The 13,164-nt window shown below is 36.1% G+C and overlaps 1 protein-coding gene across 1 annotated transcript; it reads right to left on the bottom strand.

The window, feature by feature from the left end:
• Positions 1 to 6,843: 6,843 nt before the first annotated feature.
• On the bottom strand, positions 6,844 to 13,130 carry LOC136248507 (uncharacterized). The gene is made up of 7 exons (XM_066040282.1): positions 12,093 to 13,130; positions 11,124 to 11,242; positions 10,666 to 11,074; positions 10,114 to 10,219; positions 9,386 to 9,618; positions 9,011 to 9,328; positions 6,844 to 7,309 (listed from the first exon to the last, which is right to left on the bottom strand). The coding sequence occupies exons 1-7, from the start codon at positions 13,128 to 13,130 to the stop codon at positions 6,944 to 6,946; spliced, it is 2,589 nt and encodes an 862-aa protein (XP_065896354.1). The 3' UTR covers positions 6,844 to 6,943.
• Between the last annotated feature and the right edge of the window lie 34 nt (positions 13,131 to 13,164).

The raw sequence follows: 13,164 nt of genomic DNA on the forward strand, positions 1-13,164 counted from the left end.
TGAGCACTGAGTTATGGTTCATAGAATCGGATGTGTGTGGAAGACCCCTTTAAGCCTGGTCACAAGTTACAAGCTAGTAGGGATCATAGTGCTTAAATCATCATCTGAGTGCAAATATAATTCTTATTTCAACATTATAAACACATAAATTATAATTAGAGATAAACCAGCATGTCTAAAGTAGGAATTAAAGTTGCACTTTTGCAGGGTATTGGTCCTCTTGTTTAAGCACTGTTCATTGTAGTGACCCCTACTATATATTAATTTGTTAACATAATTCAACTCTATGCCCATCAAGCGAAAGAATGGTATCAGACATACAGTACGAGGAATATTCCTATCCTAATAAATGCTCCTCACTGTCTGCTGCCTACAGGAAGCATGAAAACATCAAACATTGTGCTTATGGCGATGAGGTGAACTTGCTTCTTTCACTTCTCTTGTAGCCACTGGGGGTCTGGCTCACAAAACTTAGATACTAGACTTATAATAAGTATCTATGCACAAAGCCACTATCAAGCACCTGAGAACTCCTAACTTTGTTTTTCTTAAATCAATGTAATTCTCTTAGTAGGGTATAGCTTATTAAGTAATTACTTAATACGTGTAACTTCTCACTTCTGGCCATTGGTACAGGATACCACTGGACCGTCAGTGCTGCTCCAGTAGCACTGTAAAGTTTTTAAACAAGATCTTAACAAACATGGCCTCTTTTATTATGGGACACCATAAAAAAACATGTACATTATAATTATTATCACTTTGGATGATTTAGGGTTTTGAAAAATTAATTATCATATTATAGAGGGAAACTTTACTGTAAATTTGCCACAAAGTTTAACCCACCAATTACGAAATTATAGCTAAAGGTTGAATTTCAATTTGCTGAAGTTTATTTCACCAATAATAGCTTGCTATTTGCCAAAGTTTCCCTCTCTACAGAATTTATGTATTTATATAATTAATTGATGTGGAAGTCAAATTATGCCATGGTAACATGAGTTGTCCCCATGTCAATTAGTGAAAGCCTTGAACCAAAAATCAGACCAATGAAAAACCATGAGAACTTAAATGACAATTCTGAGGTTTGAAGAACATCACTTGTGAGGGACTCACAGTGAATAATTTGTTTGGTTGCTGATATATGGCTCTAAAACAAGATGTTTTTAATACCAAACTAGTACAGTAGTTTGGTTGTACAAAATGTTAACAACTTGTTTGACAGTCCTGATTTTTGGTTTAGGAAAATATCACCATTAGTGAGCAAAACTGTACATGCACTTACAGGTTTGCCAGTTGCTAAGTTTGGATGGCATTTCTTGTACCACTACTACTTGTGTTTCCTTGTATCTTCTTGTTGTCCATAGTCAGCACTATTATTTTACCAACAATTTATGTCTGTTACCAGCTGATACACAACACAACAACACCAATCTTGCCTTAATTTATAACAAATTTTTGATTTAGTTCAACAGTTGTTCACTATCCCGTAATCTTAAGTGAGAGATAGTTTACTTTATTTTACACAGTAGCTGGTTTGTCGAGTTTTGCAAAGTTAACACCTCAGTTTCTTGGAAAACTTTGCTTTGTAAAAGAACTAGATGCAATTGACCGGCAATTTATCCACTACTCTCATGTGCTATGTGTTTGGTTAATCTTTGCAGTGATTCTTATTGTAGCAAGGTACTGCAATACAGTAGCAAGATATATCAATCGTTCCATTGCACTTGTTACTGGACTTCTCTTACTACTTTCATACTAGACACAACTGTAGCATCTACTTCATTACAGTTACTGAGAGCATTACAGTACAGTGATGTTATTATTATCTAATCCAAAACAGCCAAGCTGTAAAAAAAGTGTGCGGCCCTCAGAAAGGCTATAGTGAAAAAAGATGTGAAATCCAAGGTGGCGGCCAAGAAATGGCTGTGATGGTAGGTTAATGGTAAAAATTTTAATAATGACAATTCAGGTAAATTTTGTGAAGCGGCACAAAAATTCACCTGAATTGTCGTTATTAAAATTTTTACCATTAACCTACCATCACAGCCATTACTTGGCCGCCACCTTGGATTTCACATCTTTTTTCACTATAGCCTTTCTGAGGGCCGCACACTTTTTTTACAGCTTGGCTGTTTTGGATTAGATTTCATTTCTTTCTGTATTTGTATACCCCAAAGCCGGCCTATGGCCAGCTTTGGGACTTTTTTAACCTATGTTTTTTTTCTTTACTACAGGAAGAAGTAAAGATGAAGTAGATATACTTTAAATATTTTATCAGTAAATGTACAAATTATATATATAATACATATGTGACCGGATTTGCAAAAAGGGGCCTTCCACACACATCCAATTTGCCAACTTTGACAATTGATAACTTCAGATTGGAAAGAGCTATTGCCTTGAAATTTGGGCAGTGGTGATTTCTTTTCAGCTGAACTCTCCACATGATGGTTTCTTTGTAGCTGAACTCTCTACAAGGCAATTTCTTCTAGCTGATCTCTCTACAGGGAGATTTGTTTGTAGCTGAACTATCTACAAGGTAACTTCTTCTAGCTGATCTCTCTACAGGGAGATTTGTTTGTAGCTGAACTCTCTACAGGTGATTTGTTTGAAGCTGAACTCTCTAAATGATGGTTTCTTTGTAGCTGAACTCTCTACAAGTTAACTTCTTCTAGCTGATCTCTCTACATGGTGATTTGTTTGTAGCTGAATTCTGTATAGGTGATTTGTTTGCAGCTGAGCTCTTTAAATAGTGGTTTCTTTGTAGCTGAACTCTCTCAAGGTAACTTCTTCTAGCTGATGTCTTTACAGGGTTACTAGTTTGTAGCTGAATTCTCTACATGGTGGTTTCTTTGTAACTGAACTCTCTACAAGGTAACTTTTTCTAGCTCATCTTTCTACAGGGTGATTTATTTGTAGCTGAATTTTTTACAGGTGATTTGTTTGCAGCTGAGCTCTTTAAAGAATGGTTTCTTTGTAGCTGAACTCTCTACAAGGTACTTCTTCTAGCTGATGTCTCTACAAGGTCACTAGTTTGTAGCTGAGCTCTCTACATGGTGGTTTTTTTGTAACTGAACTCTCTACAAGGTGACCTCTTCTAGCTGATCTTTCTACAGTGTGATTTGTTTGAAGCCGAACTCTCTACAAGGTAACTTCTTCTAGCTGATCTCTCTACAGGGAGATTTGTTTGTAGCTGAACTCTCTACATGATGGTTTCTTTGTAGCTGAACTCTCTACAAGGTAACTTCTTCTAGCTAATCTCTCTACAGGGAGATTTGTTTGTAGCTGAACTCTCTACATGATGGTTTCTTTGTAGCTGAACTCTTTGCAAGGTAACTTCTTCTATTGATCTCTCCACAGGGCGATTTGTTTGTAGCTGAACTCTCTACATGGTGGTTTCTTTGTAGCTGAACTCTACAAGGTGATTTTTTCTAGCTGAACTATCTCTTTCCATAGTTGCATGAACTCCCTACAAGGTAACTTCTTCTAGCTGATCTCTCTACAGGGTGACTTGTGTGTAGCTGATCTCTATACAGGTTTCTTATTTCTAGCTGATCTCTTGAATTCTCTTCAGGGTGACTGCTCTATTAGGATGACTGCTCTATTAGAGTATCTCGATCTCGCACTTGCCGCACCAAGTTGGATTTCGTGTTATAACTCCGTGGCTTTAAGTATGATTCTTCTACACCATTGATGAGTCTTTCTAAGATGATTACTCCATCTGTACAACGATTTTCAAAAGATTACCCTAAGCGGTTTATCTGGTAGAGTAAGCCACCGATGTTCGGCCACCAGGAATTTTCGGACACTCGTACGCAGAAACCATGCAACGTATTCCCTTGCAATTTGCATTGCTATTACCTTAAGACCCTCACCATTTAGCTCACCACGTTTCGTAGGATTTCTTCAAGGACTGTGTGTTTGGCGAGCCAATAAGCATGTGTCCGAATCGCATGACGTTTTGGCCAAAAGTATGGATTTTCGGACTGTAGCTCGCAAAGCACAATAAATGCACGGATTTGAATGAAATTTGGCATGCAGCTAGGGTAATCACTCAAGGTTCAGCCCACCAAGTTTCAGCTTATAAATCGATTCTATGCCTCAGTAATTATTAAATCTGTAAGCGCATGTAGGCGTATCAAATATCGGACATTTATTGCCGCGAAAACTACAACTGCTGATTAATTTTTTGAGCAAATTCAGATGATTTCGGCCTTTACACACTATAAAGAGCAAACAAATCACAACTAATTGTTATTTGAGAGCTCACATGTCTTGTGACAGTCTGCAACTGCTCAGCTGACAAACTAGCTATGCACAGAGAGCCACAAACACCTGCTGCATAGCCATAACAAACTGTAAAATCTTTATTGGGAATATTCTCACATGAGAAATGATACAGCATGCAAGAATTGTGAAGAGATTTTTACTGTATCTAAGTGACTGTTCTATTAGGGTAGTTCATTTTGTCTGACTACTTTAGGGTATATCTTGTCTTTATACTTACAATATGATCAGATAATGCTAATAAATGTCATGTAAGAAGCCATACATTGTTTAACAGCCAATACATAGCTATACCAAGAGTTCATAATAATCCCTCCCTATATGTATATATATGAACTCTTGGTTATACCTATAGTGTGAAGAAGTTTCCTGAAAATGTAACCCTTGAAACTAAGTATAAGAAGTTCACACTCTGAATTAGCTCTTCTCTTTTCTAAGGAAAATGGAATTGCTTGTAATCTTATAAGTTTTGTTAGATATCAAGGCAAAATAATTTGATACCATCTCCCAGTCCTGAATCCTACTGATATGAAGGAACCATTTCATGCCCTTTATACTATAACTTTCATGAAGCCATGTGCAACCTTTATTTTAAAGTGATTGAATGATTTTAAGCATTTTTACCTTGTTAAAGATCTAATTATGCATCGCTATACATATAGCCAATATTGTGCAAATTTTTGCATTGAATTGCTATCGTGTAAATCTTTTGTAAGTGTACCTGTATATTTGTGCCTCCCTGAAGGAAAAATCATTAATGGAAAGTGAGAATCATTTGTCATTCAAGTAACCAATTAAGCTACTTTCATCATGCCATAATATATGTATGATGTAATTATAACAATGCTGCACTGTAAGGCTTTACAAGTGTAATAAGTGTGACAAGCATAAATGACTGCACAATTTGTTTAATGGACACATAGTGGAGGAAAAAAGATAAATATTGTATAAATTGATTCTCTCGTGAAAGTTTGGAAACTGAACCATCCGTAGCATGTTGCCATTTTCAATCTTCCATTGCGTATATCCTGCAAAGATTAATTGTGTAGGACATGTACAGTGGCTGCAATCAGGTGCTTACTTTTGATGAAGATTTGTATACATAGCTATCAATAATCTCTGCTATGATCCAAGAGCTGGAAACTCATGATAATACATTATAGTAAATGGATCAATTTAGAGTCTATGTAATTGTTTTCCTAAAATTGTATGCATCATCCATGCAATTTTACATGCCTGTACATGTATTTTCCCTTATTAAAAGTATACTGTTATAATATGAACCACTATTATTATGCTATGCAATTACTCAAGGTTTACTTGCTGTCATCATACAGAGTTCCAGTATGTTGATCACTCTTCAATCCTTACAATGGTAAAGCCATCCATGGTCTAACTGAACTCCTTCCAATAATAACTTAATCAATGACCTCGAGTGCATGACCATGCATATCAAACACATACAGCATCCCCAGAGCTATCGTGGAACTACTTACTGCGGGATGTAGTTCAACACTAGCAACAATCAGGGCTACATTGCATGCTCTTCAAGCTATACACTTCACATTACATCTCAATCAAATTTTGTAGCTAAATAGTTGGTGTGAATGTATTCATTGCATTTCTGCACTATGCAAACTTATCCTATTTAAAATAAATGGATAAGGAAAACCAAAATCAGAATAGTTGAATACATGTGGGTAGCAATAGAGCTATACGTGTGTTATGGCAATGTATCTCTTCACTGTGTTATTGTCAAGCTATATTTCTTTTATGAGATCTAATCTTGCAAATGCAAAGTGTCTATAAAATCTGGAAAATGCCACAGATTTTATAGGTGTTGGACTGAAGAAAAACATATACCAAATTACTTAGATGTACATCTATTGTAGTTGCCTGATTTTATAAGGAAGAGTGGCATGTATAAATTCATCAGTCAGGGCATGCTATACCCACGCAGTTTTAAGTGGCTTCAGTACCCCTTTTAAGTTTATTTTAAGTTATTATATTAATAGCTACTTGCAAGGAGCAAGACAATATCAAGACTTCTGGTTCCAAAATCAAGGATCTAACATAAACAGAACACACTACAAATTTTATTTTAGTTGTAAGCAATGGTTTCTCACATGATATAGTATCAGTTTTATTTAGTGGCTTCCCACAATTTGAATAAAACGCAAGATACTCTAATAAGGCAGTCAGGCAAAATGAACTACTCTAATAGAGCAGTCACTTAGATACAGCAAAAATCTCTTCACAATTCTTGCATGCTGTATCATTTCTCATGAGAATATTCCAATAAAGATTTTACAGTTTGCTGTGGCTATGCAGCAAACTGATTCTGATTTATTTCTACTTGTTATGAAATGCAATTATTCTACTGAGTTTTATTAATAGTTTGGTAATTTTAACAGATTTTTCTTGGTTTAATATACATTTTTGTCTTTGTCCACAGAACATGCTGATCTTATCATTCAAATGGAATAAACAAAAAAATATGTGGAGGCACTTTTTTACATTTTGTACTGTAATCAACATAGTAGAGTGGCATTATATTTTGTATTTTTGTCAATGAACAAATCTTGTTATAATATTCATATATTTTTTATAGTAATCCATAATTCTACAGTATACTGGAATAAAGTCAATATAACTATTCATCTATTTTACTGTAAACATCCTTCAAATGTTCTACAGTGGCCTTTCTCAATCTGTTTGATGGTGTAAGCTTGAAGTCAAAGAGAATAATGGAAGATTTTGGCACAGAGTCTGTCCAGTCAACCAAATTACGACCTTCCTTCTTCTTAGCCGTTTTCCAAGGCCTAGTGTAACTTCCTTCTAACCAAATGACCTCCATGTCGCTTTCATTGACCTTTGTAACTTTTGCCACAAGCGGCCGGAGATTACAATTCATCACATTCAAAGCAACTAGATTACCAACTTCAATTGCATTAACATTATCAACTGTAACAACATCTCTAGTGGTTGAAGTAGGTCGTCTGTAATTTCCAGTGTAAACCTATATGGTGGAAGGATCTTGTAAGTACCACTATTCATGCATGCATTTTTGTTATAGGAGTAAAATAACATTTTACAATCTTGCAGAGAAGGTAGTAACAAATTTGTGCTGAGAGAGGAGTAACAAATTTGCACAACCTTGCTGAAAGAGGAATAACAAATTTGTACAACCTTGCTGAAAGGGGAATAACAAATTTGTACGACCTTACTGAGAGGGTAGTAACAAATTTGTACAACCTTGCTGAGAGGGTAGTAACAAATTTGTACAACCTTGCAGAGAGGGGAATAACAAATTTGTACAACCCTGCAGAGAGGGGAGTAACAAATTTGTACAATCTTGCAGAGAGGGGAGTAACAAATTTGTACAATCTTGCAGAGAGGGGAGTAACAAATTTGTACAATCTTGCAGAGAGGGGAGTAACAAATTTGTACAATCTTGCTGAGAGGGGAATAACAAATTTGTACAACCTTACTGAGAGGGTAGTAACAAATTTGTACAACCTTGCAGAGAGGGGAATAAAAAATTTGTACAACCTTTGTACAACCTTACTGAGAGGATAGTAACAAATTTGTACAACCTTGCAGAGAGGGGAATAACAAATTTGTACAACCTTGCAGAGAGGGGAATAACAAATTTGTACAACCTTACTGAGAGGGTAGTAACAAATTTGTACAACCTTGCAGAGAGGGGAGTAACAAATTTGTACAACCTTGCTGAGAGGGGAATAACAAATAAACCGTACAGAGAGAGGGAGTAACAAATTTGTACAACCTTGCTGAGAGGGTAGTAACAACCTTGCTGAGAGGGGAGTACCACAATTCCAGCATTTAAAGGGCTTCACAGTGCTACCAAATGTTTGGACAACTGTCCCATGTAACTAGAGTTTTATTAACAAGAAACATGTTAACTTGAACTGACTCTACTTTAGATACTAGCTTCTGCATAGGAAATGTACAATTACAACTACTGTATACACTGCTACAGTACCTACCACCGGGGCCTGCAAAAATAAGCATGTAGGCACAAACTCACATAACAGGTTATATCTTGGCATTGGGACTACATATTTACATTCTGTAACTTGCATTATAAAGCTAACTAACGTTTATATAATTAGTAAAAAGTACATGGTCATACCGTAGACAAAAGCAGCTGTTTTTGTCTTGCGATAATACTAACGCCACGGCAACCATGCATGCTCACACAACAAAATAAGTGACATGAAAAATGCATACTCATTGGATAGACCTAGTTTTGAACATATGTTGTATTGTGCCTGATAGTGTGGAGTATATTAGAAAACCAGGTGGAGTATTTGAGATTTATTACCTACACAAAACAGCCTAAATAGAGTCTAAGTTAGTCTAACATGCAATTAAACGCTTGTCATCAATATACGACTGTTGGCTTATACAAAACAGATGATCAAAGTTTATGCACAGTGGAGCCTCTCTATAACGGACACTTTGGGACCAAGAATTTTTGGCCACTTTTGCTGAAATATAGAGGTTTCCCTCTTTCAGAGGTAAAAATTCATTGGTGTGATCTGTTGGGACCAAAATTTTTGTCCTTATTAAGGAGGTTTTGTTGATTGAGTGCTTAATTTGGAGAGTTTTTAAGAGAGGTTCCATTGCTTTTATATATATTATACTGTAAACTACTGAGCACCCGAAACATTTATTGTACTACATACGTACATACCTGAACAGGAACTCTCTCTTCATCTAGCATGTCTTCAAGGATTCTTCCTTCATCATCAGCATTAGTGGTGCACATATCATTGTCACATGGTCTTGGAGTTCTTTGCGATGCACAATGAAGAACCGGCAATGGCCATCCACTGTTACTGTCAGGAACACTGCGAAACTGATCTAACCCTTTGTCTAAAAAGTGTTCCCAATTACTCCATGCAGTAGGAGACACCCAACTCCTAAACTTTGGTATGCTTTCAAAAAGCCTTGATGGCTCTACTTTTAAAAAGGAGGGTGTTGCAAATCCAGGGTTGGTGTCAGGCAGGCTCTAAGATGATCATAATTACATGTATAAGATATTTCTCCTTAAAGTACATATAATTACCTTTAAAATCACTGCTGCCTCCTCTTCAGAGCACCACGGGCTTGTAGTCCAGTTTCGAAAATACATCACAGCCTTCCCTTGGTCGTTAAGGATGAACTTGAAGCAATGTGGTTGGCTATGCCCATGAAAGCTGTTTAAATGTGGTGTTATCCAAGATTTGATGTCGTAAATTGCTTCCAACAAATGGGCCGTTGGAGTTGGCTCCATGCTTGTTGTCGTGGCATGTAAGAGATCTGCATATAGAGGCAGTGCATACAAAACATAATATTAATATATAAAATGAGATTAAGAAGCAAATTTGCAAAAGTCTATAGCTATAATTATACACTGTATAATGGCATCATTAATAATATGCTATTATAGGAACCCACCTATTATTCCTTTTCCTGTTATGGTATATTGCACTGCTTAAAAGTTTTGACTCAAAATTGTGCTCAATATTCATGCATCAGTTTTCATGTCTCTGTGGACATAAATATAAGTGGCTGAAACATTGATCAAGTCCTATTATAAATGCTATGTAGCTTAACAGTCAGTTACCTGATTACTTTATTAGAGTTGCTGACTGTTAATTTTGACTAGCATTTTTGGAAGAAGGGTTTATAGTATGGTACAATTATTCTAGTATGCTAAAATTATATGTTTAAAATTTTTTCTTTAAAAATTATGCCAGAATAACCAGTGGGTCCCTATAGCTACAGTACACTGTGAAATACATGCAAGCTCACCAGGAATGCTTTCAGCACCAGTCTTTCTTAGCTGAGAAGCAATCTTGGAAAAAAATTGGTCAACGTCTTCATGTGTGTGACCAACAGGTAAGAAGTTGATGGTTACCTATATTTGAATAAAAAGAAATTCAGTACTAAAATTAAAGCTTGCTTAATACTATTCAATACTTAAAAATTAATTTTATATTGTTCATAGGACTGTTTAATCAGTAGATAATTTTGATATCGTTTATTATCAGCATATATATATAAATATGTATTGAGCTGATTGAATTTACTAACCCTGGTGATATTTTAGGACAAAAAACATAAACATCAGATCTGTTATTGGTATATATCGGCCAATATGTGAGTTCAAATGTCAGCTAATCGGCAAAGTCTCTTATTGGTGCATCACTTCACAGGGTACCAAAATTTCCCAGCACGGACACCAATTAAAAGTGGTATCTGTATTGAGAAATTATGGTGTCCTATGGACACTACAGTGTAGTGAGTGTAAACTTGATTATGAATAACTAGAAATGTAGTAAATAAATGTATGTAATACTGTACCTTTCGAAATATCTTCTTCTCTACAAGTAATGCACAAAAACCTAGGAGATAACGGTTTTTGTTCTGGTTTCCTGCATTGTCAAGTTGTAGATATAGAACCTCCGGCAAATTCTCAACAAAGTCAAGCAGCACATGTAAAAGAGCATGAAGTGTCAGGTTGACATCCTGTGGCCATTGACAAATGTCATACAGAGCGTAGGCTTTCTTTCCTTTGTGAGATCTTGTATGAGCAAGGACGCCAGTGCAGTGTGTTTGTAGTCTAAATACAGTCTGTACAGCCTTTGGAGTTGGACATAGGTTTGGAATATTGGTTTTGTTTTGATCCATTCCGTCAATAATAACAGTGAGATATTTGCTTGGATTGCTGCGAGACTTTTCACGGTGGTGCTGATATTTATTCCTTTCTTGCCTAAACAATTTCTAATTACAAAAGGTATAAGAGTATAAACACAACTCACTCGACATTTTTGAGATGACGTTGGTATTTGTCCTTTAACTTCTTCAGACGGTCTTTTCTGAGGAACAATCTTTCTTTGTTGTATTTAGTGCAAATATTGCACTTACTAAAGAGACTGTGCTGCAAAAACAATATAAACATTAGTACATAAATTTTCAAGCTTGATTTTTCAGTGTACACAGTACGCACTTAGTCTATTGTAACACTTTATTGAGCATATACATATTAAATATTCTGGTTTACCAGCCAACCAAATTTTGCACATAATGCACACATATACACAAATTTCCAAGTGCAATGGACTCTCAGATATCTAAACCCCAATGATAGTAAAAGTGTTCATGGCAATGAATTTTTTGCCTAGGGGTATATTGAAGGGAGTTTTGGGGTTCCAGAAACCCCCAGTGAAATTTTACCTTCTGCATAAACAACACAAATAGCTCAGATTAATAATGATAACAAGGCAAGGCAACAATATACTATAATGGGATACTTTCAATTGGAGATGGGTGTGTATTTGAATTATTGCAGACTATAGCCATGCATTATAACCGGTATTGATATTTAGGAATTAAAGGAAACAATGCATATAGCATGGAAAAGAGTTTATATACTATCCATGAGATGATGGATCTAATAAAATTTAAACTGTGTCCTCAAACCACTGCACATGAAACTTTATCTGAAAACCACTTTGGAAAAATCCTGGACATGCCCATGTACTAAGGACATGCATTTATTTACAGAGCTCTGTTGAACAAAGCATACATCTATATCAGTGGTGGATCTAAATGGGTTTCTGAGGTTTCGATAGAAACCCCCAGTTTGCATGCGTAGTGCTTATGGCATTTACAAAATACAGTAGATATAACAAAGCAACTAGACACAGTCAAGAGTTATGTATGCGTACAGTATGTATGTACGTACTACACTGTTACACTGTACATATGTACACCCCCTGTATACTTACCTTTGGAATCACGACATTCTTAAATGACATCTCCCAAATGGTATAAAAGTGTGAAAGTGACATAACTGTTTCTAATCCTTGTTCAAGTAGTTGACCTTTCATCATGTAATACACATCTCTCTTTGCCAACCCATGTGGCAAATGTACTTGGTCCATATGTGGCATACTGTCACCAATTCTGTTGAAATATCGAGTCATCCAAGCCTTAGCTTCTGACACTTTCACTGAATCTCTGCGGGATACTGCTTTTCTTGTGAACTTGACAGTTGGATTGGACTGAAACAGTTTCAAGTTTCGCTGGTACCTCTTCTCCGATATTTTAAACATTTTCATATACCCCTTCCTGCAAACCGCTCTCCCCTTGATAATGTGTTGAATAGAGTTAGACCCTGTACTAGACATCAATTGAAACGAACCAATTAGAAATTGGTTTTGATCAGAAATGGTCATGGATTGAAAAAAAAGTAAGCAGTCTAGCTGCTCAGAAGCAGCAAACTGTGACAAACAATATTGACTGCAACATTCAATTTCTAGACCAGTTCCTGACTCAAATCTGCCCCTTTTTGTAGGTGGTGAGACTGATTCATTTTCCAAAATAATTAGTGAATCTGTCTCTGCTAGCATAGTAGCAATGTCAGAAGTGTCATGCTGTTGTAGAAGATTACTAGTTGATGACAAAAGAGGACTCGAGGTAGGAGTTGAGTGAAACCTAGGAATCATGCTGTTCAATTCTGCATCATCATCATCTGTCTCAATGAAAATATTGCTATTATAATAGTGGTACATGCCAAGTTGTATTTCAGGCTCCAAAACAGTAAAGAAACAGTTGTCCTTGCTTAGAAAGGAATTGTTGAAGTTACCATTACCCCTTGTTAGTTCAGACACTGCGGTTAGTGAGTCTTCTTCACTGAATACGAAAATGAATGAGTCTTCATTTTGGCTTAAATCTTCAGCCGAAGTTTCCAACAGTTCTTCATCTACTTCATCAAAGAATATTGCATCATTTATGACAATTACTGAGTCCTGACTGTCTTCCATTAGTTACAAACAAACCAGCTTCCCACGGTAACAC

Source organism: Dysidea avara, chromosome 3 (genome assembly GCF_963678975.1).
Source record: "Dysidea avara chromosome 3, odDysAvar1.4, whole genome shotgun sequence".
NCBI classification, from domain to species: Eukaryota; Metazoa; Porifera; class Demospongiae; order Dictyoceratida; family Dysideidae; genus Dysidea; species Dysidea avara.